Raw genomic sequence first — 24,516 nt, 5'->3', positions numbered from 1 at the left:
ATAGTTGGATCATCTTCAACAGGAGGTGCTGCACAAAACGAATCTAGTGTGTGGTGCTCCCTTGATGCCAGATTTCATTAAACCAGGGTGTTACTGGGAAACCGACCTAGGCAGCACACTGTGCAGGTCTTTTTTGCAAATACATTTACATTTAAGTACGTTTACAAATTGTGGTACGGAAAAGAAAAGTAATATCTCCAAACGTGCTTTTTTTTATCAAGATCTAATCCAAGGCTTAGAGTCTGGGTCTGTAAGGGGCTAGCTGCTCAGCAACGTTCTCATTTAACCATATTTCCTGCTCTTCAGTTCGTCCATAGTGGTTGTAGATAGGCTATGTGTTGTTTTTGAGTAGTAGTGTGGTCGTCTGGTTCAAGTATGAGTAGGCCAGGCCCTAGCCACTGGAGGTGGGTTGAACATCAATTTGTGGGAGAGTGGGTTGCTGTCGATGATTGGTTGCTGCGCAGCAAAGTGAGATTGATTGTGCCACTTGAGAACAGAGTTGGGTTGTGTGGTCTATTACATCTCGGGTTTTAAATTGTTTTAACAAATATATTTTTTGTAACCTATCATGATTGTTAGTACCGGAATATATTACTCACTCCAGTGTAGCCACAGTGTATGTATGGTGTGTTTGTGTGTGTGTGTATATATATATATATATATATATATATATATATATATATATATATATATATATATACACACATACATATATATACATACATATATATATATATATACACATACATATATATATATATATACACATACATATATATATATATACACATACATACATACATACATACATACATACACTTACCTTTCCATGTTTGTCCCAAGACAAGCACACTCCTCGCCAGGACAACAATAATTGCTCAGCAAGGCAAAGGAAAGCACGTTTCTTCATAATGTTTCTCTGCCCAACGCTTTTCAAAATGTCTATTTCTTGTTCACGGGCAGCAGCAAAGCATAAACTCTCTCAAGAGACTGTGACTGATTCCGCATTTAAATTATTTTAATCATACTCGGGTGAGTGTTCACATCACAATGCATGCTGGTAAAGTCCATAAAGAACCAATAGCTTGCAGTGCTGCTAAATATCATAATCCTATCACCCTTAGTTATCAGTGCTTTTTTATGGCACTTTTGAGTTTCATCAAGCAAATATATTACTTTTGATTGGTTTCTAGTTTGATTGAATGTGGCCATGTTCCCTAGCGTGACTTTGCCTTTTTTTAACGAAATCCAACAAAGAAAAGAAGATGGGAAATATGGGTAATAGCTCGTATTGAGTACATTTGCTTCCGACATAAAATAATGTAATGGTGGGATTTATCCCCATCACTGTACTGTATTTACTACTACTGCCCTCCACCTCCCCCCTTAATACTTCGGGTTGAAGCCCTCTAGTACCTTGACCATATTGCAATAAGTAGTACCTTTTTTAGTTTTAGCTACTTGCTAATCCTGTTGTAAGTTGCTGTAACTTTATATGATTACTTAATGAGTTGCAGTGCTCTGGCCTCTACTGTTTTGGTGCACCGTGGCTTCATTTATTTGCAGTGGCTCATCACTGAGTGGACCTCACATCTCCGTACTCAGTTTCTGTAATGACGTTTCAAAGTTAATGTAAAGTAGAGACTAGTATTTAATGCCACAGTAAGTAGTAAGGCACATTGGGAGCATAGACTAACAGGAAATTAATAAGATACCTATTACAGCAAGTAAAAGGCCTGAGATAATGGCATTATGTTAAGAGACCAAAGACAGTGACTCTTACACATACATAAAACCAGTATGCGTCTGCAGCAAAAGAAGTTCAGTCTAGCAGAGAGTAACACATTGAACTCACAAAAAGCTTTGTTGCGAAGAAGAGATTGTACATTTACATCACAGTGAGTCGAAGAACTGTCTTATAGAACCTGTGCAAATTAGAGGCCTGCTGAATGCATGGCATTACACATATCACAGACAATATAAGGTGGTGGTATAATTCCTTGGGAAGAGGTAATTTCTGATATTTTTTGTTAATCATAAATAATAATGTAATGTAATGTAATGATGATACTTGTAAAGCGCACTGTTACCCCATCTCGGGGTGTCCTGGGGCTGAAGACCGCTGGGGATGGTCCCTTCTGGGTATCTCCAAGGTGAAACCAGGCATCCCAGGCGTCTGTGGGGGGCCGTTGTAGAGATGAGGCAAGCTTAATGCCCAGAGTTGCCGAGTGTGATCCATAGTTAGAGTAGGCACCGAGGCGAGAATTATCGAGTCCGTTGACCCAGGTCCACGACCCTGCAGCGTCGGGAATTGAACCCTGGTCCCGGGCCGTTTTCTGCTTCCGGGTCTGCCGCCTCTAACCAGTGAGCCACACCACTCCACAGATGCCCTAGCTACCAAGCTAATACGGCTTATTGTATGTTGTTTGTACCAATATTATACCTGATGAACAGTGTTGAGGGTTAATTTATCCAAAAATGTGCTTACGATAAAAGTTTACCCATCATATTTGTGGAAATGAGTAATTAGTCTGCCTTTAATTAATCATATAATAGAACATGCAATGGCAAAGCCAATAGATCTCGCCTATGCAATAGCTATTGACTTTGCCAGTGTGTTTTAGCCATGGTGTACAATAGCGTGGCTTCTGTTAGGCATCGCTAAAAGTTAGTGTCGTAGAGGAGAGTGTCTAGCTGTGGAGTGTCATAGAGTGGGGTATTGTGTAGTGAAGGAGAGGTGAACAGTGGAGTAGAGTGGCATTGAGTGGAGGGGTGTTGAGTGGAATAGAGTGAGGTGGCATTTCGTACGGTGGAGTGCCATAGAGTGGGTAGAGGAAGTAGTGTGTTATGGAATGTTGTAGAGTGGAGTGGCATAGAATTAAGTGGGTTAGAGTTGAATGGCGTGAAGTGAAGTGACGTAGAGTGGAGTGGTTTAGAGTAGTGTACAGTGGAATAGTCTAGAGTGGAGTGGCATAGAGTGGTGTAAAGTGTCGTAGAGTGGAGAGGCATAGAGTAAAGTGGAGTAGAGTCGTAAAGTGGCATAGAGCATAGTGGCTTAGACTTTCCTAGAGTGAAGTGGTGTGGAGTGTCAGAGTGCAGTGTAATAGAGTGAAGTGACATGGACTTTAGTAGAGTGGGGTGTTATAAAGTGGGGGTATTCATGGTGTGGTAGCACACTGCCATTACAGAGAGCACATGTTCAATTAAAATGACCATTATTACATTTGCACAAACAGTTTTACTGATGAAGCTCTACAGCGCACAAATGATAATGTGTGGAAATGGCATCACCTACTGTATTGATTTGATTGTATTAAAATATTGGTTTGCACCACACTTTAGAATTTAAAAAAATGTTTGCTTCATTTGTGATTTCCTAGTTCGTATATATTCTAAAATATTTGAACAGTTCATTTACAGACATTTACATTTTGTTGTGTGCTAGAAAGAAACCTTTCCTTTCCCACCAACAGTATCCAGCAAGATTGTCACTTAAATCGTCTCACTTTGAAGCCAGTGAAAGAAAAGTAAACACCAAGCTCCCTTGGGAGACAGAGCCTGACACTTGACTTCTGTCTTTGAATGCACAGCAAATGTGACCATATAAAAACTGAATTGAAAGGCCTGTTTTCAGAATGCGAGTAGTGGTGGAAGAATACAAGGAGCTATGATAAATCAGCTGTGTACCACAAGAGGGAAAAGGACATGCTGAACAGCCAAAGACAAATAAAGTCAGCAAATAGAAAGCAAGCAAATGTGAGTTACAAGCCACAAAGCCAGTGGTAGGCAATGAATGGGTGGAATGCATTCCCAGGGAAGCTTTGAGAATGTCCCCAAGAAGTTTTTTCACAACCTGACAGCTGCACTGTCTGGTAGGCTTCAACCTAAAAATAAGGACAACCCACTGACAAACCATTGCAGAAAAACACAGTTTTTTCATTGGGTGTTGTGATAAGACTTCTACAATATGACGTATATTTTAAAACTGAAATGTCTGGTTCTAATAACGCAGACAGTTCTGCTTACTATGAAGAACACTGCATCAGTAATTCTTTACTAGAATTCTTCTGCCACATTTCTTAAAATTTTGACCATCCAATGTGTGAGAACGGTTAGTTCTGTTTTAATATGTATGAGGGAGTTTATCCGGACTAAAGGGGTCAAGCTCCAAATGTATGCAAACGAACAGCCTTTTCTGTAAAGAAGTTTGGAATAATCTGCTAATGCAGAAAATTGGGGTAGGGGGTGAGGCTTTAGACAAAATTAATTGGATTTGGAATTCTATTCTATTTTAATTACATTTAAGAATTTGGAAGCCCTGTAGTTGTTGCCAAGTCCTATATAGACTAAATGTAGATGAGAGTGGGGATGGGTTGAAGTAACATGAACAGTGAGGTGGGCTTAGTGACGAATCGTAAGCGATTCACGAGAGTGGTTAGTGGGCTTGATGGTGGATGGCTTTGGGAATTCCATCGACCATCTAAAAGTTGAATATGATGGACCATACTGATGCAGCTGAAAGCAGTTTGAATGGTTCATGAGTTGAAGATGGAGGCACGTTGTATAGTGCATTGATTGCAGATTGCTAGTATAGTGTAGTGGACTACTGGTAATTTCGTTTGATATAATGGGGTTAGGTGTCTGTTGGATGGTGAATGGTCAGGTTAGATGGTCTTGAGATGACCAGAGTTGCTGGAATGACTTGGAGTTGGTATTTATAATACTCATGTGGTTCATGGTATGTCACTTTCTGTGACTGCAATTTAACATCAATAGCATCTTGGATAGTCTTATCCAGTGCAAAGTGTTTTGTTTGCTATTTGATATACTCGTTTTGTGCTTTATTTCTTGATTTCACATTTCCCATTGTTTGTGTTAGTTGTTTGGTACGTTTTGCTACTAAAAACAAATTCTTGAGGTTTGCGTAATTTCCAGTGCTTTGTTATTTTCTTGCCCTCTCATACTCTGTTTTTTCTCCACAGTTTCATCCATTGTCCCTCTGTAATACTAGTGAAGATGAGCAAACGAAACCTGGATTTATTGCAATTGTCAAGCTGGAGAGTCCAGAACGAGATGTTCCCCCATGCTTATCACTGCCCAACAAGGTAAGGAATCTCCGTTTCTAAATTAACTGAAGTGGGAAGTAGAGTAAAACTAGGGATGCAGAATCCTGTAGCTCACTTGTAAGGTCCTCCCAGTGTATCCCCTTCTCTCTCTCTCTCTCCTTTATTCCTGGTACATGTTCTGTCTCTTAGGAGCTTCCTACTGCTTACATGCTCCAACCAGCAGCTGACACTGAATTTTTGACACTACATTGTAGTAAGGAGGTGATATTAGGATAGTGACAAAGGCCTGTACTATAAGACTCATGAGTATTCCCCAAATCCATTGCATAGCGATGTAACTATCTCCTGACTCGTTAATAAGGACTTTAATCTTAGGATGCTGAACCTTGGTACCAATTAGAGATGGCCTTGCCTTTTGTGGTCGACTGTCTTCGACTTTTTTACGGTTCTTGATGATTGCTTTAAAGGATACTTGACCATTACTTATATGTCCGTTGGCCTTTTTATTTAAATGAGACTCGACTTTGCGTGGATGCCCCTTGGCCTGTGATGCATACTGCTTGATTTTTCCTGTTGGTGGTACTTGACCTTTAATGTAGACAGTATATAAACGTAACTGGGCACGGTCTTTGCTGGGAAATGTATTTGTTCTCGGGGGCTTTGGATTTATTTCTGTGTGGTCTTTGTCCTTCGTTCTATCTGGTCTTAGGCATTTTCTGTGGCTAATGTTCCCTGATCTTTGCTCTAAACTGTCCTTGACTATAGATGGTCTTTCACCTTTGCTGTAAACGTCTTTAAGCTTTGCTTTGTATGGTCTTTCACTTTTGCTGTAGACTGTCTTTAAACTTTGTTCTTGATGGTGAGTCACCTTTGTGTAGACGGAATATGACCTTTGCTGTAGCCTGCTGTTACACTTTTCTACAGTAGACCCTTCCCTTGATTTCACTTTCACTTCTCTGCTAATTTGAACCCGTTTTCTGCCCTAGTTTTTTGTCACATTTTCTACGGTTTCTTTTGATTCTTAGCTTTAGATCCCCAAATTGTTACTTTATTGTCGTCCTTATCACACAAACTAAACGTGGTGTACAATTAGGAGAATTAGGTTCCTTTTACAGCTTTCACACATTAGCAAATGTTCTTTTTGGCGGTGTATCACTTTTATGTACCATATCTCAGCTTTTTTTTATCGCCTAAACTTGGAAGTACTGAAACAATAAATATGTTATAAAGCTGGACATTCTCCATAACAATCCAACCCTTCATGCTTTGTCAACTGTGGTTAAAGGACACTGTGTTTGTATTACAAATGCTTGTACAAATAAGAACCCAAGAACAGCCAACGGTTCAGGACATTACATCATGTCTGCGAACTGACCAGTGCACGAGTGGCAAGCTAAAATATGAAAGCAGGATTTGAGAAAACTACAGGTGACTCGACCTATTTACACAGCCCGTGTCCAATGTGCTGCAGGGGGTTACATTTGTGTCTTACATATGTTACGTGTTATATAGCTGCGCATAACGCATTCTTCCATTGGTATTGCCTTATAGTGTGTTCGGACTCTTAGAAAATTAACATTTTTTGGATGTTTTCGTTTCATACCGAACCTAATTGAGTGTGTGATGTGTTGTAGGTTTTTTCCAGGTCAAGGGCTTTTTTTGGTTGCTATGTTATGTTTCTTGAACTATGGGTGTGCGATTTTAGTGGCTAACAACGGAGGCTGGAGAACTTTACCATTTGCTTACCCATTGATCTGGGGGGGTTAGGCATTCCTGTTGTGGGTAGAGTTGTGTGTGTGCATAATTTTTTGGTAACATGTGCTTCCGGGTACTGTGACAGCCAATTAATTATATGGTGTATTTAGGCTGGGCGTACAGTTATTGACAGCTTAAGGATTTTGGGGGCCCTGGACCTCACATATATTCTGGGCCCCCGTTCAGAACAGCTTTGACTTCATGATCCAATTAGATTTCCTTCGTGTCCGCTTTGGCCAACTCACTAATAGTGCACAAGCAAACTGGTCAAAATTATAAAGGTTTACATTTAATATTCAGGGATTGTAATGCGTGTTTCCAATAGCATAATACAGCTTCAGTTTACTTATATTATTGCAAATAATCTCTGTGACCACCTCCCATTTCTCAGATGTGAGGTCCTGTTGATCTAAAAAAAACTTTTTTATAGATGTTGCATGGTGTTGAAATACCACATTTTCTGCAAAATGTCTGTAATAAACTCCCACACATTACCCATAGATACATTAACGGCAAACTGTATTTATAACAATGTATGTTGAAGAACCATTCATGGTAATCGGGACAGGACTGTCTGCAGAACAGAGCAGGATCTATCATGGGTCCCCCTGAAAGGCTGGGGCCCTGGGCAAGCGCCTACTTTGCCCATGCTTTAAAACTGCTTTGCGTATGGTCAAACGTACTTTGTTGGATGTTGCTGTGTGACATATCCATTATTTTGTGAGCACGGTGACAGCCATCTATGTGACTTCTTTTTTCTATGTTGATTTCTACAGGTATGTTTGCTTTTTTGCTCTCTCTGCCTTTGTAGTGGAATAAACACTGGGGAAGGATTTCCCACAACGTTTGAGCTTCGTAAGTCACTAGTACCTATGTATCAGAAACACTTTGTCCTTCTCTCCTGTCACTCTGGCAGGCCCCATGGCCTTTAGATTTCCGCTGTTGTCAGGCAGCTTATCTTTCCTGTTCACAGTCACAAAGTGTTCAAATCAAGAAGATCTTGTGATGGGTTATAGTGAAGGCTGAATTGATGTGGTCTGTGGGTATCCCTGCCCTGCCCTGCCCTGATACTGTCTGGGTTGCAGTGCATCCCCAGCTGTCATTCCCACGTGTTGTCTCGGCTTCAGCAACCCAGCTATTGTCACATAGTTGTTGGTCTCAGATGATTCTCAACACGTCTGTTTGCTCACTCCCTTATCCACCATAGAGGGGCATGCAGGCACTTACATGTATATGGACACACACACACCATTCTCCCTTTCAGGCCCCACCCCACAACACGTCTTCTTCTAAGCTTTACCCCTGCTTGCCTTTAAATATTGCCCTAATCTTCATCACTTTCGCAGAGTATATGCTTCCTAGCCATTGTAATATTTTCAAATGTTCCGCTGAAATCTCCAACAACCCCCTGCCATGGTCTTCTGACCTCTTTGGATGTGCAGCAGGCAGCACTCGACGCCATGGAGCATCTATCTGCAGTGGACACTTCTGTCATGGTGGACCTTATATCTTACAAAGCCTGTAGCCACGCTTCACAGCTATTTCAGAGCGTCGTAGGTGGCAACTTCTTCTCTGAGTGACTAGTTTCAGTGCGGCTTAGAAACCCAATTGGTCTGGTCTCTCTCCTTTCACTCTTGGTATTTTTGCACCTCTCTAATGTCTTTACTTAGTGGGCCGCATCTTTGATTTCCTACTTAAGACGAGATCAGTGAACGTGTGCACATCTGACATTGATGCTGTTGTGTCTTGTGTGGTGAGGAGGGGGTTAAATGGTGGGATGCTATCAAGTGTTTGAACTGGGCATGGAACTTCTTCAGGCCTTGGGCAGACCTGTAAAGCCCCATGGAGCATAGGTTTTAAACCCCTATAGAGATGGTAACGTGCTTTGCCTTAATATCCGCCCTTATTCCTTTTGCCAACAGACCAGACCGAATTCCATTGTTCAGCTTCAAGTCAAGGTCACAGTGAAAGTAGAACCGGTGGGCCGGTAACGTAGAATCTGGGAGGCAAGTGATAGTCGGTGAGGATAATGAGTGTGGACCATAGATGGCAGGCAGTAGTAGAGGCTAGGGAAGAGGGTTAAGATCCTGTCTGGCAGTCAGTAGTACATGCCAGGGTAGCGAGTGTAGAACCTGGCTGACAGGTTGTTGCTGTGGTCAGGTAACCGAGATCAGGCAAACTTTGTGTTTTATAGTCCGTAAATTCATTCCCTTACAGTTAACCCTTATGCTTCAAAAGAGCAGCCTTCCCAGGAGCTCAATCTTACCCGCCTTTTAGAGTTTATTTATTTTATTTGTAGAGTTTTATATAGCGCTGGCTAGACTCAGAGGTATCAGAGCTCTTTCCATGAGAACAGTTGTACAGAGTTACATCAGTTACCATAGCGTGAAGTAAAACAGATACGAGTCACTTGGAGCATAGAGGGTGGGTGGGGGCAAGGAATATAGACAGTGTGCAGGAAAAAACGGGCAAAGTCAGGCAAACCGTCAATGGAAGAACGAAAATCAAGGGACCCTCAAAATCAAAGTCCACGTGCCCAATAGTCCGAAGTGGGTCACGGAATCTCATCGTCCAGTGCCAGACTCGCTCTCTGTGTCCGAGCACTAAGGGTAGTGGAAGGGGCAAAAAGGAAGGAGCGGATCGGGAGTCTCGCTGTAGCCATCCATATCTGGGGGTGGGGGCTTGATGTCATGTAAAGGCAGGTGACACCAAGACTAGGACCGGCAACTTGGAGAGAACTTTGTAGGTAGTTGAGGCCGTCAAGATGGGGGATGGGGACACAGACCCATAAACCTCCAGCACAAAATTGAGGGAATGCAAAACAACAAAGTTAGGGGAAATCTGTTCAGGAGCACAAGGCAACAGCTCCGGAAGAAAGGGAGGCAGCAGCGGGGATCAGGAGGGCGTGCCTCCCCTCTGAAAGTAAAAACAAGCTAGGGGGCAAAGGACCACATCGTTGTGGTACTTACCGCCGCTGTAACCCGATCATGGAAAAATAAGACTTGCGCGTCCAAGTGACTCCACAGGAGGCGAAGCAGGAGGTCCGGCAGCAGGGCAAGCAGCAGCGGCCCAAACCCGGAAGGTGAGGAGATGGTCAGGTGGGGCTGATCTCGGCCCAGCTCAAACTCGACAGCCATCCGGAGATCCCGACCAGGCAGTGGCCTCGCCGAGACAGGCTTTGTCGTCAGCAGATTCTCGATGATTCATCCTAAAGAGTGGGAGGAAGGAGACAACCACGGAGAGACGAGGAGAACCATGCCTAATGTCCGGCTGGGTAGGTGACGGCCGAAGGAATGAACCAGAGCCAGTCTCCTCTATAGCCAACAAAGCCGCTCCACAGCGCATCGTCCATGTTGACTCGGTCTCCGCAGTCAGAAACACTAATCACGGTTTCTCAAGAAAGAACTCTATTTCAGTCGAGGGTGATGGAGAGACGAGGACCGCAGTCAACATAATCCCAGGTGAGCAGAAAAGTCTAAGGAGGGGCTAGATTCCAGGAGACCAGAGCCAAAAGGCAATCCCTGGCCGGGGAGCTCCCGGCCGGAACTCCTCACCTGTCGGCCATCTTCACGTATAGTAATCTGAAACCTTGGAAGCTATGTTTAGAACGTACTGGGCCGGAAGATATTGGAGCACTTTAACTGCGCACAAGTTACATTACACAAGGGAACATTCATCTTTGTGGATGGGGGAGATTGAGTGATTTGCCCAGAATCACAGGACCTTGAGCCTACATTCTCCAGTATTAGGGTGTCTTTCATAGATTCACATGCTTGAATTTTCCCCGTCGTCTAAGTGGGAGTCCCAAGGTAAATAAAATAGCAATAACATACCAATAACATATGTATGTAAATACATACCACATGAAATAATACTAGAAAATACATAATAAATACTCCAAAACAATTCCTACATAGGAATACATGGTAGAGAGAGAAAACACTTGTAACATATTCCTGTCATTATGTTAGTCCAAACTACAGCCAATCAGGTGCCAGCACCCTTCCAGAACCTTCTCCTCAGAGCTCAGACCCTCAGATTTTCTACTGCACGTTGTGTGAAGGGAGTCTCCCTGAGCTCTGCTCAGTTTTCTTAACTTCAAGTTTTCCAGTCTTCTCAGCATGTCTTCAAGTAAGAAGTCTTTATTTAGACCTTGCTCTTCTTGTGGGAAATTGCGCCTTTACTCTGAGGACCCCCACAAGAAGTGCATTTATTGTCTTTATCCCAACCATGAGGTTGGTAAATGCAAGTTTTGCAGGACTTTCTCTACAAAGACCCTTAAGGACAGAGAAGGCCGTCTCCTCATTTGGCTACAGCGACTTAAGGATAAGGATTCGGCACTGTCAGATGCAGAAAGTTTGCAATCTGGACCTTCTAAAGCAGCCTCAAAACGTAGTAGTGTGCAGGATATGCCTTCACCTTTTCTAAAGAGGAAGAAACTTTCCCTGTCTGTGGCTCCTGCGGTGTCATCAGCACCACCTCCGACTACCTCTACACCCACGAGACCTGGCTCTCAGGCGTCTTCTGCTGCCTCCCATCATGTTTCTGCTCCGAAACATGTTTCCTCGTCGACGATCGTCCCGACGACGAGATCAGCCGTCTCCGGATCGGCGACAGTGACGACGACATCATCCTCTGTATCGTCGTCGACTGCTATGTCGACGTCTTCCATGTCGACTAAGGTATCGCTTAGCTTCAAGACTGTCTCGTCGACGATACCGATTGCCTCGTCGTCGACGAAGAAATCAGCTTCGTCGTCAGCAAAGTCATCGTCGGCGAAAGCTCACAAGAAATCTTCTTAGTCGTCAGTTCCGTCGACGACGGCTCCGTCGACGGTGCCTTCATCAACGCCGACGACTTCGCTGACAATCTTACTGTCTACGATTGTTCCGTCGACCGCAGCTCCATCGACGGTGGATCTTTCTGCAACAACTTAGTTGACGCCTCTGCCAGCGTCGTCGTCTGCACCGTCGACGGTGGTTCCTTCATCGTTTGCTTCATTGCCTTTGGTGCCCTTGTCTTCCACCGGGTCTGGCTCTTCCACCGCTGACCCCTTGCACCATCGTCGTCAACGGCCAGTGGACCAGCTATCCATCCCAGATCCGCAGCCTCCCTCGCCCATGTTCGCCACGGGCTCTGAGCAGGATTCTGACTCTGACAATGATGTGGGTGATTCCTTCAGAGTGGCACGCAGTCCTTCGTATTTGATAATTAAGTGACAGAATTACGGTGATGATGACGACGACCAGTATTCTCAGGCAGAAGAACACTCTGTTCAAGTTCCAACTGCGACACTGCCTTTGTCGCTCATCTCAAATCTCCAACATATGTGGATGAAATCCAAACCTCGGCCCCAACCCCTCAATCTTACTGACTAAGCTACACCTCTTCTTACTGCCCCTAACGAGGCGTTTAGGCAAATGTATTGATGTTGTCTTGGATTATCCTGACTGAGCACATTGTCTGGTTTCGGGTGCATCTGCGTTTTGGTAGCAGTGACGCACCTCTCTGATCCTGGAGTCGGTTGTTCAGTGTCAAGTAAGTGTGATCGATGGTACTATGTTTAGAGTATTCATTCCCTTCCTCTATTGTCTGCTCAGGTCATCTCTTCATGGAGCCCCTCACAATCACCTTGAAAAAAGCTGGAGTGAACTACCACCTTTACGCTGATGACACCCAAATCTATTTCGAAATCAAGTCTCCCAGCGACATCCAACACCTCAATGTCACTCTTAACAGAGATCCAAACTTGGTTCAACACTAACCACTTAAAGCTTAACCCAGATAAAACGAAACTAATCCTATTCTCTCCAAAAAGCAACCATCTACCAATCCAAGAGTGGCTCAAGAATCTGGTTGCCCTAAACTGCCCCCTTGTCCTATCCGACTCAGTTAAGTCTCTAGGCATCACCCTTGACAAGAACTTATCAATGGAGGCCCACATCAAAAACTCTGCAAAAAGTGCTCTTTTCTCTCTAAAACACCTCAAGAAATTCAAACCTTTTCTTTCCCATGATGACCTCAAGACAGTAGTCCAATCCCTTGTTCTCTCTGAAATAGACTACGGAACGCCATCCTAACAGGGACTCCAAAAGCTCACCTAGCCCCACTAAGGGCAGTACTGAACATGGGCGCTCGGCTCATATCTGTAGTAAAAAGATTCGAACACATCACTCCAGCTCTCAACTCCCTCAACTGGCTTCCCATGGAAGGGAGGTGTATTTACAAGCTGGCCTGCATCACACACAAAACCCTTCACTCTCCGGCACCCAACTGCCTGAACAACAAACTGGTCAGAGCAGGTCAATCCAGAACACTCAGAAGCTCCAACTCACTCCTTCTTATTCCTCCGAAACTGAAAAAGAAAACCACCCAATACCGATCGTTTTCTGGCAACGCTCCCAGGATGTGGAACACTCTCCCTAGAGTCCTCAGATGCAACCCATCCTTCTCCTGTTTCAAAAAGGACCTAAAACTTCATCTCCTTAACAAATACTTTCCTGACCAACGTCAACTAACCTAGACTACAATATCCAAATTGACTCCTCTCTCTTCACATTCAAGGACAGTTGGTGACCGTACTGTGTTAACCACCCATTTTTTGTTCTCTCCCCCTCCACTGCTTACTTATTTTTCATGCTGTGTTTTTTTTTTATCGCTGGTTTGCTTCCTTATTGTCTGCCTACTTTGTAATGCAATTTCCTTCATTTTTTTACAATGTGTATGTAAAGCGCTCTGATACCTACGGGTCAAGCTAGCGCTATATAAAACTTTTAAAATACAAAATTAATAAATAAAAAAATCCCGGTATCCTCTATATCTCCCAGCCCTACTACCCCTACTATCGACTTCTCCAAGGTTACAACGCCTTCCACTGTAGGGCAGGGAACACGTATCCCTCAAAAGCTGTGGCTGTTAGTATAGCAGTAAACAGCAAGCACATTGGTTCCAGCAGTGAAGCTAAGGTTACATGTTCACGATGGCGCTCTCATTATTGGCATTGTGTCATCCTGCAACCCCTCCATGTGGTGGAACTGCTCTGCTGTTGCCACAAGCTCACCATGACCAACACCACCGAATATGGGATGTCCACATACTGCTCCTCGCTGCTCTTTTACTTCTCTCCTCTGCTGGGTCGGATTTGCCCATAAGGCAATCTGACAGCGCCAGAAGGGCTGGTTTGACAGGTCAGTGTGTGGGTGGCTTCTTGGCTGTTTATGGGTCTGTTTTATGGTCTGCTGGGCTAGTGTTTACTGTTGATTTCCTTTATATTACCGCAAGCATTACCTGCAGCAAGCACACATGCATATAGGCTTCAATACCTTGCAACACACTTATAAAGCGTGTATTTATTAGTGTAAAACCGCCATGATATGTAAATAAAAGAGCCACTTTTTAACCATCTGATTTGCTAACTGTGGCTACTTTTATTTTGCCGCCTGGGCCTACTTTCTCTCCCTGTTCGACCTGTGCCCTTCTGTAGGCACCCCTGGCTGTGACAGTCTCGCTGTTTAACCATTCTTTGTGTCGCCTGCTTCTGAGGCTCATTGAGTATCTCCAACCATCTCCATCCTACGTGCCTTTTTTAGGTCTCGGCCTGCATAGGCTGCGCTTGTGCAGTCTCGCTGGTGAGAAATTTTGTTCTTCAGTATGGGAGCTTGAACCTGCCCCTCTTCTCCATTGGTTGGCTTCCAAAACGGAGGCCAGCCATTGGAGGAGTGGGGCGTCACTCCGTTCAAGCCCGGATTCAGGGGTGTGTTTTTTAGCTTCTTTATGTTTTCTTTCTCTCCTCTTCCCATTAGCTGGAATTTTACATTCCAGCCAATGGGAAGAGGAGAGAATGAAAACCACACCCCCAATGTTGGGGCTTTTCGTAAGCTATTTCTGCTGGACCGCTGCCGGAAGAAGTAGAGAAGCTGCCAAGTCCTCCGGTGAGTGCTCGCTTTTCTTGCCTCTGTTCCCTGATTGTGCCCGTTTTCTTGCCTCTTCTTACCTCTGTTCCCTCGTTGTGATGGTTTTTTTGGTGTCTGTTCCCTCAATGTGCGACTGTTCCCTCGTTGTAATTGTTTTTCTGGCGTCTGTTCCCTCGTTGTGCGTCTGTTCCCTCGTTGTAATTGTTTTTCTGGCATTTGTTATCTTGTTGTGCTTGCTTTCTGGGCCCCTCGTTGTGCCTGCTTTCCGACCCCCTCGTTGTTTTCCTCCCTTCAGCTGCTCCCTAATCCCCCCTCCCCGCCGTTCCTGCTCTTACCACTGCTCTCTCTGCCCACACCCTTCCGTCTCTCCATCCTCCCACTGCTCTCACTTCTGACACATGTACATTATATTCTCACAAGAAATAACGCCGACACGTTCCCGCAGCGCAGCATATGCCAAAAACACAGCCGCAGCTTGTCTTAAGCAATTCACGTATTTCTGGCTATTTGCGCGTCCACAGCACTGTACGCAGTACAAGAACATCTGGGGGCGCCACCATGCAATCAATAATCTCCAAATTCTCCACGGACCACCCTCCAGCGTTTTTCACAAAGTAACTGCTTCTATTTCACACTCCCCAGTCTCACTTGGTACACCCCTCTTACCAGCCTTAGTGGTACTCCACCCCTACCAACCCCAGAGTGAGATCTTCTTGCCATTCCCAACTGCTCATTGTTGCTCTGTCCTACCACTGTCCCAGTGCGTTTCTACCCTGGGACTGTCCCACTGTGCGCCGGTCACAATCTCCCACAGAGTTTGATCCTTGCTGTCCCGCTGTGGTGCTATCTCTGCCCTGCTAATCTCGATCACTCCCAGTGGTATTTAAGCTTTAGCCCCCTCCTGCGGTATTCCTGCCCCCTCAGCCTCCCATAGCGTCCCGGCCCCATCCTCTTGAGTGGGATATCTGCATTCCCAGTATCCCGTGATATTCCTGCGCTCCCATCCTCCTGCCCGAAAAAGTCTCCTGTCTCATTCGTGGCGTTGCTGCTCTGGCACACTCCTGAAGTATTCCTGCACGATTGTTGTCCAGTGTTATTCATGTTCTTCACATCTCCTGTGGAGCTCCTGCCTGATGTGTCTACTCTGGGATTCCCACCTTTCCCAACCTGTCAGGGTCTCCACTCCCCCACTGAGTCTTTGCCTAGCCTTATCTTCTACAGTTCTGCTTTTGCTATGCCAGTGGATTCACTGTTTGAGCACACACATTCTGGGATGAATTTATTACATACATGGGGCTTATTTACAAGCCCCTTGCGCCGCTGGTTCGTCACTTTTCCCCATATTAAAAGAGAGCCACTGGCTGCGCAAGAGGCTTCTAAATAAGCCCCATAATCCTGTGGCTTTGTGCACTTGAACTCACTTAGCAACATTTAAACTGCATGGGACGTCCGAACGTTAATGGCCTGGGGAGTTTGGTGGCAAACATACAGGAGGAGTGTCCTGACGGCTCTGCATCCGTGTCAGCAGCCTCTCCAGCCAACGCCACTCCTTGTGCCGCTCCCCGACTCAGCTGAAAATTACAAAAAACACAGTTGATGGACAGAATATAGAACAATGTCATACATTCACCCCAGTACAAGGATCTGGGCCTAAATCCATCGTTTTTTTGCACTCCACACCACCCTGGGTTAGACACTGGCTATATGCAAATCAGCTCTGACCCTGTGCCTCATGGGAACAGTCCAGTCCGAACTACCAAGCCATGTCTTTCCCAGACCAGAATCAAGCATCCAAGGACCGGTTTCTGGCTATCAGCCTTCTTCAGCCTGGATAGCTTGACTCCAGTGGTGTGGAGAGCCTGGGTCTCACGTCTGAGTATACCCAGCACACTCGTGGTGAAAATTACAAAAAGCACAGTTGATGGACAGAATGTATAACAATGTCATACATTCACCCCGACTCAGCTGGGCTCCCCCGGGGTAGCAGTGACAAAAGGAAGCACCAACGAGGCAGCCGGGATCTGCCATTCCAAGATGTCTGTCCGGTTAGCTATCGGTAGTAGTTGTGCTGTATTATTGTCCTGTTTCCCTTTCCATGCTAGATTGTGGGTACTCGGTGTGGCCTGGGAGAGAAGGGTGGAATATCAGCTGTATCCAACCTTAGCCTCTCTACCTTAGCAGCATGTGTTACTGCAATGGGGACAACTTTAACCAAACTGACAACGCCAAGGTAGGAGACCCTGGATGCAAAATGCTTCACTGGATTTTTCTGAACCATGCATGGTTGCTCTACACGATCCACTGGTGGGTCAGTAGGAAGTTGGTGTGCAGAGCTTGGACTCGGTGTCGTATTCTCAGGCTGATGATATGCTGAGCCTTAAAGTCCTTTTCATTTTAATGCCACACGTATCCACTGCTTCAATGGAGAATGATACGGGGCACATGTTTTCCATTGGCCCTGATTTTGCAGTGAAATGCCACCTAAAATTCTTATAGAGGCTTCTGTGTGTTAAGTGGAAGTTATTTGTGTGGCTCTGTGTGTGTGGCTCTTTGTGTGTGTGTGGGGGGTGGGGGCTCTCTGTGTGTGTGTGTGTGTGTGTGGCTCTGTGTGTGTGGGGGGGGCTCTGTGTGTGTGTGTGGGGGGCTCTGTGTGTGGGGGGGGCTCTGTGTGTGGGGGGCTCTGTGTGTGTGTGTGTGGGGGGGGGCTCTCTGTGTGTGTGGAGGGGCTCTGTGTGTGGTGGGGCGATTATCCCTGCTCTCTGACCCCTCCTCTTCCCCCCCTCCCTTGCCCCAGTGCCTGTGCTCCTGACACATTCCTTATTACCCTTGATCTCTGATGCTCACCCCCTTGGCCCAATGCCTGGACTCCTAACACATTCCCGATTACCACCGCTGTCTGACCCCCACCCCGGTGCCTGGGCTACTGACACATTCCTTATCACCCTTGCTCTCTGCGCCTTGACTCCTCACACATTCCAGATTACCCCTTTTCTCCGACTCCCACCCCTTTGCCCAGGTTGCCTACACATTCCTGATTACCCTTGCTCTCTGAACCCCAAGCTGCCTGGGCTATTTACACATTCCTGATTACCCTTGCTCTCTGAATCCCATGCTGCCTGGGCTATTTACACATTCCTGATTACTGCTGCCGCCTGGACTCCCTAAACATTCCTGATTACCCCTGCACTCTGAGCCCCATTGCTGCATGGGCTCCTTACACATTCCTAACCACCTCGGCCCTCTGTTCCCTGCAGCCACCCGTCTTAAGCAGACTCCTTACACAATCCTGATTACCCCTGCACTCTGTGCCCCATTGCTGCCTGGGTGTGAAGATTGCCCTCTCGCACATTAAACAGGCAAAACAGGACGGAGTAGTTTAGTAGTACGTTTATTCAGCCAGAGGACCCACGTCCTGAAGATCCTTCCTCCATGAATTCTCAATTCCAACTGGTTAAACTGGAGTTGGAAACATGAAGAAGGAACCCAGAACAGGGAGCCTAATACAAACATAAATATATGGGCCAGCATGAGCCCAGATACAAGACAAAGGTAGGACAAATAAAGTAAGAACACTACATCCTCTCTCTCCTTTACAAAAGAAAAGAGTAACAATCTAAAATGCAAGAAAGTAAATAAAGCATTAGCACATATGAATAATGGAAATCAATTCATACACATCAATTCATGTGAAAGTCTTAAAGCTGGAGGGCATAGGTGCATTGCGCAAAAGCCTCTGAAGATCCAGAGCCACTAAAATTACCACTGATTTGTGAGTCTGAATTATCTGAAAAAATTAAATCATGTACGTCATCAGTCCAAACTGGCTCTGTAAAATCTAATAAAGTGGAACCAGAAGGTTCGGCACTTGCACCAACATTGCATGAGCTGTACTTTGCAAACCAGAAAGCCCCACCATCATAGTCTTGCTCAAAACTGTTTCTGTGCTTGTTTATTTTTTTGGCTTTTTCTGGAGTAAGCTTTACAGAGCACGTTTTCCCCACCACCCTTTTTCCTCAACCAAAATGTTGACTCTCCTTTCTTAACCTTATTGGGATGTTTAATCCTCACCCAATCGCCAACCTAAAAATCAGAGACCTTAACTCTGTGCATGTTCTAAAAATATGTTTTTTGTGACTTTGTGCAGCAGAAGCCTTTTTTCACAGTTTTCTTAACATCACAGAGACATCCTTTTCCTTTAGACACAAAGTCTCTGATCCAATCACCTTCACACTTTGGTGTTCTCGACCTCAAAATGCGAAAAGGTGCAACCCTAGTTGTACAATGGGGAGTGATCAAGTAAGCCCAAACCTTTCTTATCAGGAAGTACTCCACTGGTAATTTGTTCGCCACTGCAGTCTGAACACCCTATTTAAGAAACCTATTCATCCTTTCCACAAGACCGTTTGAAGTGGGTGAATATAGAGCCACCTTCAAATGTTTAATGTGGAAACGATCAATAAACTCCAGATCAAAAATGTTCTGCAAGAATTTAATAACATTTGCTGAAGATATGGCATTTTGTGAAATAGTCTATGAAGACCAAAATATATTTTGGTCTGGAAACAACCCCTCAAAAGGGGTTGCAAAGTCCAAAGCCACGTTGGTCTAAACGTGATCTGGAAGTGGTACAATATGAAGTGTAGTTTGATGTTTTACCCAAGTTTGTCAGATAAACACGGCACCAATGATGGTGACCAAAAGAACTATTTGAGGTTTTTTAGAAGTGCCATCTACACCTAAGTGACCTTGATGAGCAGCGTTTATCAATTTTTTTATGTATGAAAGATGGTGGAATGCATACATTTCTCATGAAAACGCCATTCAATAAAGAGAGTTCACCTTCCGCCTGAGGTTTAATAGGGGGAGCCAAAGACCTTTCTCTGAGCCATCCTTTAGTTACAAAATCTATTACTGATAACACCTCATCCTTACATAAGGCATCCATTCAGTCACTCAAGAATTAATGGTAAAATTGTACTCCTGTAGGCGAGATAACAGCCTGACTAGTTTGGCAGAGGCCTTACCAGACCATTACCATTAAGCATATGAAGTAAAGATTTATGGTCTGAGTAAACCTCAAAATGTGTGCCCCAGAGGAAAGTCTTACATTTTTCAATTGCCCATAAGCAAGCTAGCACCTTCCTCAATGGTGTTGTAATAAGACTCCACCCGCTTTAAAGAGCGGGAGGCAAAAGCAATGGTGTGTTCGTTACCCTGGACTAATTGAGACAAAATTGCTCCTAGACCAACCGGACTTGTATTCAATGTAAGAATGCATTTGTAACATGGTTTAAAACGGGAAAGAGATGGCGCTTTGAAAATCAGGTCCTTTATTGTTTGAAATGCTTGGGCGGCTGTATTGTCCCAAACAAATTTCACACCTTTTTGTAGTAGTTTACGTAACAGCTGGGCCACCACTGCATATCCCTGGATAAACCTTGAGTAGTACTCGCTCGTTCCCAAAAAATTGTCTTTGGGTGGCACTACCTCACTCGTAGCCTGTATCAGGGAAAATTTGGGTGTAATGCCATCCAAGGAAATGTGATGCCCCAAGTACTCTATATCTTGAACCAAAAAATGACATTTGTCTGGCTTGAGGGTAATGCCTACTTCATTGAAGACATCAGGTACCTTAGACCAGATCAAGTTATGTTCCAGAACAGACTCTGGGAAAATTAACACATCATTTTGATAAGCCTGTGTGTTAATAATGCCCGACAAAATGGGGTCCATCATCTTCTGAAACACACTCGCTACAGACACCAGACCTAATTGTTATCAGCACTTTTTTTAACATAGTTTTATATAGCGCAACTTGACCCGCATCGGGTATCAGAGCCTTTGACACCCCTACATACACTCTGGAAGTGCCCCATTTTATGACACCTTTTTCATCTCCTACCTACTGTAGGGTTAGAGGGATAATTGTTCATATGTAGCTAGAAGCAACATCTAAAGCTATGGGGTACACTCTTCCTTTGTGGCAACCTCATGCCTTTCTCCTTGAAAGATAAAGAATTTACAGTATCACAATCCTGAATCATACTAACCGTGTGAGTAACAGAATCGCTGACTGTGCATTTTCTAGATATAATAGAACGCTCGATGGACTTGGCAATGTCTAACACCTCAGTGAGACTGGAATCACTGCAGATATCTTGATTTTTCTTGGAGTTGCAACTGTACACAAACTGATCGCTGAGATAAAATATCAATGCATTGCCAAAAAACAGTTTGCCGCCAAATTTCTAAGTGCCAAAACGTACTCCTCCACAATTTTCTCTTGAGACTGTTTCCTTTTGAAGAAGTTTAAATGTTCATGGAGAGAACACTTGGTTGTTCTGTGAATTCATGCTCCAATCTGGCAACTGACTCCGTATATTCATTCCAGTCATCAAAATGAGCAGGAGGTAACATATGTGGCAAAGTGTCATATGTTTGTTGTCCTTCTGTGCCTAGATGCCCGAAAAGAAGGGCTGCTTTCCTCCTGGGTTCGAATTTATCCCCCTCAAGCGCAATTAATTAATTTTCAAAAGACCTGCACCAATTTTTCTAGGTTACACAGCAATCCCTTGCACACGCTATGTAGTAAACCCAATAAGTGAATAATGGTACAAGAACAATCTTGTTCCGTTGCTTTATCATGTAACACAATTTTTATTCTATCACTAGAAGAATAAAAATAGTGTTACATGATCAAACAACGGATCAAGATTGTTCTTATACCATTATTAACTTACTGTGATTACTCCATAGCGTGTGCAAGGAATTATTGTGGTGTTTTGTCAGTGGTTTCCCACAGTTTAGGGAGAAGGGTGGTTCTCCCTACCCCTTTTGCACCACTTACATATTCTAGCACTTTTTAACACTTTCTGCGTATTGCTTAGGAGCGACAATACCCTACTATACCACCGACCGTGACACATTTTTTAGGTTAATTGTGATAGATCTGGATGTTTCAAGAAGGGTTGTAATTAAACTAACTGAGTTAATGTACTCATTTTATGACAAAATGTACTCTATAATTGTGAAAATGAGCCAAACAGTAGCAATATTGACAGTTAAGCTATATTAAAATAATGTACATACCAGAATAACACAATCTGGAGTCTGAGGAGTATTTTCTCTCACATCCGTTGTGGTTAAGATCGTTAACTCAGTAGGTGAGTGTTAATCACTGATCCAGGCACAATGAAAGTAGTAGTTCAATATTCCAACACAGGAGGTGTCTTCTTAAGTTAAAGGTAAGTATTTATTTCATAAGCTACACCCACAGCATGGAGCGCCTCCAACTCGAAGCTCATTTGGCAATTTACTCAGCCTATCGAAAATCGAGACGGAGAACACCATGTTCACATTCAAAGTAAAACATTCCAGTAAACATTTCAATTGCATCATAGAATTCCAATCAACAAAGTGAAACTGCCCACTACATCACTACCCCCTTGATCACAAAACAAAATCAATAAGTAACAAAATCATTATATCTAACCTGAGCTTTTCTCAGTCTGCCATTACGACTAACAGATGAAGTATCTAAAGTTGTTGATGGTGACGCTCTGACTGCAATCAGATGTCAAAGCCGTTCCCGTGAACGAATGACTGTCTTCTAATGATTCAACCAATGTGTCCACCCGTTGTTTTCGCCCTCTAAACTGTCTTTTCTATCACTAATAAATTTGGCTTGTAATCGTGACACTTTCACTAATTTCCTATTGATCCACCATCCTTTCCCTTTCAAGGAAGCTGCCCCTTTACCTACCTTGACAACCTGAACCGGGTTTGAAAAAATTTGATACTTTGAATGGTTTTTTAATCATCATCCAGTCACCTACAGAAATTAACAAATTTCTCAAGGCATTCTTTTTTCAAAATTTTCTTTCATACAACATTGTTTTTCTTTAACTTTGTTTGCTAACAATTCAGAATACACATGTTCCTTTGTAACATTTAAATTGTTCTTATCTAACCAGGAAGGAAATAAAGCAGTGTGCTTTTCTGCCCCTTAGAAGTTCAAAAGGAGTGACTTCTGTGGTACAATGAGGAGAAGTATTATAATTCCACACTTTCTCCTCCAGAAATTTTCCAACATCCAAGCCCGAAGCGATAGCTGTTTGAATCCCTTCTTTCATAATTTTATTACCACTTTCTACTAAAGAGAAACCTTAAAGTGTTTTATGTCTTTCAAATCCGAAAATGTACGCATTTGATCAGATACAAAATGTGTTCCATTGTCTGTGACCAGAACAAGGGGAGCTTCTTCTAGCAAAATTACCTTCTTTAAAAACGTGATGGTATTGTCTGAATATGGTGAATTCACAAATTTATAGTACATCCATTTTGAAAAATAATCTATTGCGAAAATGAGGTACCTCATCTCACTTGGTAAAACCTTATCAGGGCCTGAGAAGTCCAACCCCACCTTTTCTCACGCTGACTCAGGAAACAGAGTTGGATGAAGGGGAGAGGATACTGTTTTCCAATGCTTGTCAGACTGCAAGCTCTCCTCACAATTGTTTACCACAGCCCTGACTTGGGTATCTATACCAGGCCACCGATAATGTTGTTAGATTCTCATACCTGTTTTAGTAACACCCATGTGACCCTTGAGAGCCATTTTTATTATGTAATTTCTCAGATCCGAAGGGGGAACAAATGTATCACCCCTTAAGACAATATTGTCCTTTACTGAAAGTTCATCTGCCACTTGGGCAAAATGTCTTAATTCCCCAGACAAATTCCTTGCCTCAGGCCAGGTTTTAGTTGAAAATGTAATCACTTTAGATAGTATTGCATCTTTAAAACTAGATTCCTTCTACAGACTTTCAGAAATTTCCAGACTCTATTCATCAATCGCATCTACCACCGACACACATTCTACATCCTCTTCAATCAAATCATCCTCATCATCCTTTTCCATCAGCATTCTGGATAAACATTCTGCACGAAAATTCCTACCTCCGGAAATATGTTTCATCTCAAAATTATACTCTTCAAATTTTGAAACTAGTCTGGTTAATCTTGCTGACATATTATTATTGCCCGCAACCTTGCTAAAGATAAAACACACTTGCGTGCCTTGGAAACAGATGCACTGTACAGCGTCAAACGTTGTCAAAGAGACTTGATCTTGTTGTCATATGTCATGCATTACCATGGAAACGGAGCGTGCTCTCGCTCGAGTGCAGGCTCCGTTAAACAAATGCACGAGCCAGAACGGGTCAAGATGATCCAGTTCAAAAATGCTTCTCGGCTCGTGAAAATGCTGACCAAGTGCCAAGGACAAGCAGATTAGGAACAAAGACTCCTGCCCGTCGTGAACTAGAGTCACATGAAGGCTCGAAGTAGGCACGAAAGAGTCAAGCGATGTGAAACGATCGCTGAAGGAAAGAGGGTGTTGTGTTTGCATTTCTTAAATGTACTTCTGTCTATTCTTTTGCCTTGTGCCAGCTTGGGTCATTGTTAGAATGTATGTGGTCATCATGCTGTGCATCATTTGTAAAGGGAAGTTGTTCCCTGGATGCTGAATTTACTGCATGACATACTATTGAGCTCTTTGTGCTATTAAAGAATACATATTCTACAATTCCTGCATTTATTCTTCATTACACTGGCGACTGGATTCGAAGAGCAGAACCTACGTGAGCAACTCCGATAATTCATTTTTGTTTAATCTACTTGGATTGCTGATTTTTAGAAAGAATTATAATTTCTAGGAGGAACTTAAATTTTTATTTTTGATTCTTCTGCTGAACGGAACAGTCGGAACACCATTCTGTGAG

General features: G+C 43.8%; 1 protein-coding gene across 2 annotated transcripts in view; it reads left to right on the top strand.

The window, feature by feature from the left end:
- Positions 1-24,516, top strand: part of RNF43 (ring finger protein 43) — a 515,152-nt gene that overhangs the window by 194,683 nt on the left and 295,953 nt on the right. For both annotated transcript variants that reach the window (XM_086954645.1, XM_086954646.1), the window contains exon 2: positions 4,983-5,105. In XM_086954645.1, the coding sequence (XP_086810771.1) occupies positions 4,983-5,105 (123 nt within the window). The remainder of the gene's footprint in view (positions 1-4,982; positions 5,106-24,516) is intronic.

Source organism: Lissotriton vulgaris, chromosome 2_1, assembly GCF_964263255.1.
Source record: "Lissotriton vulgaris chromosome 2_1, aLisVul1.2, whole genome shotgun sequence".
NCBI lineage: Eukaryota > Metazoa > Chordata > Amphibia > Caudata > Salamandridae > Lissotriton > Lissotriton vulgaris.
The sequence above is the reverse complement of the archived record's forward strand: the minus strand, read 5'-3'. Positions and strand labels throughout refer to the sequence as shown.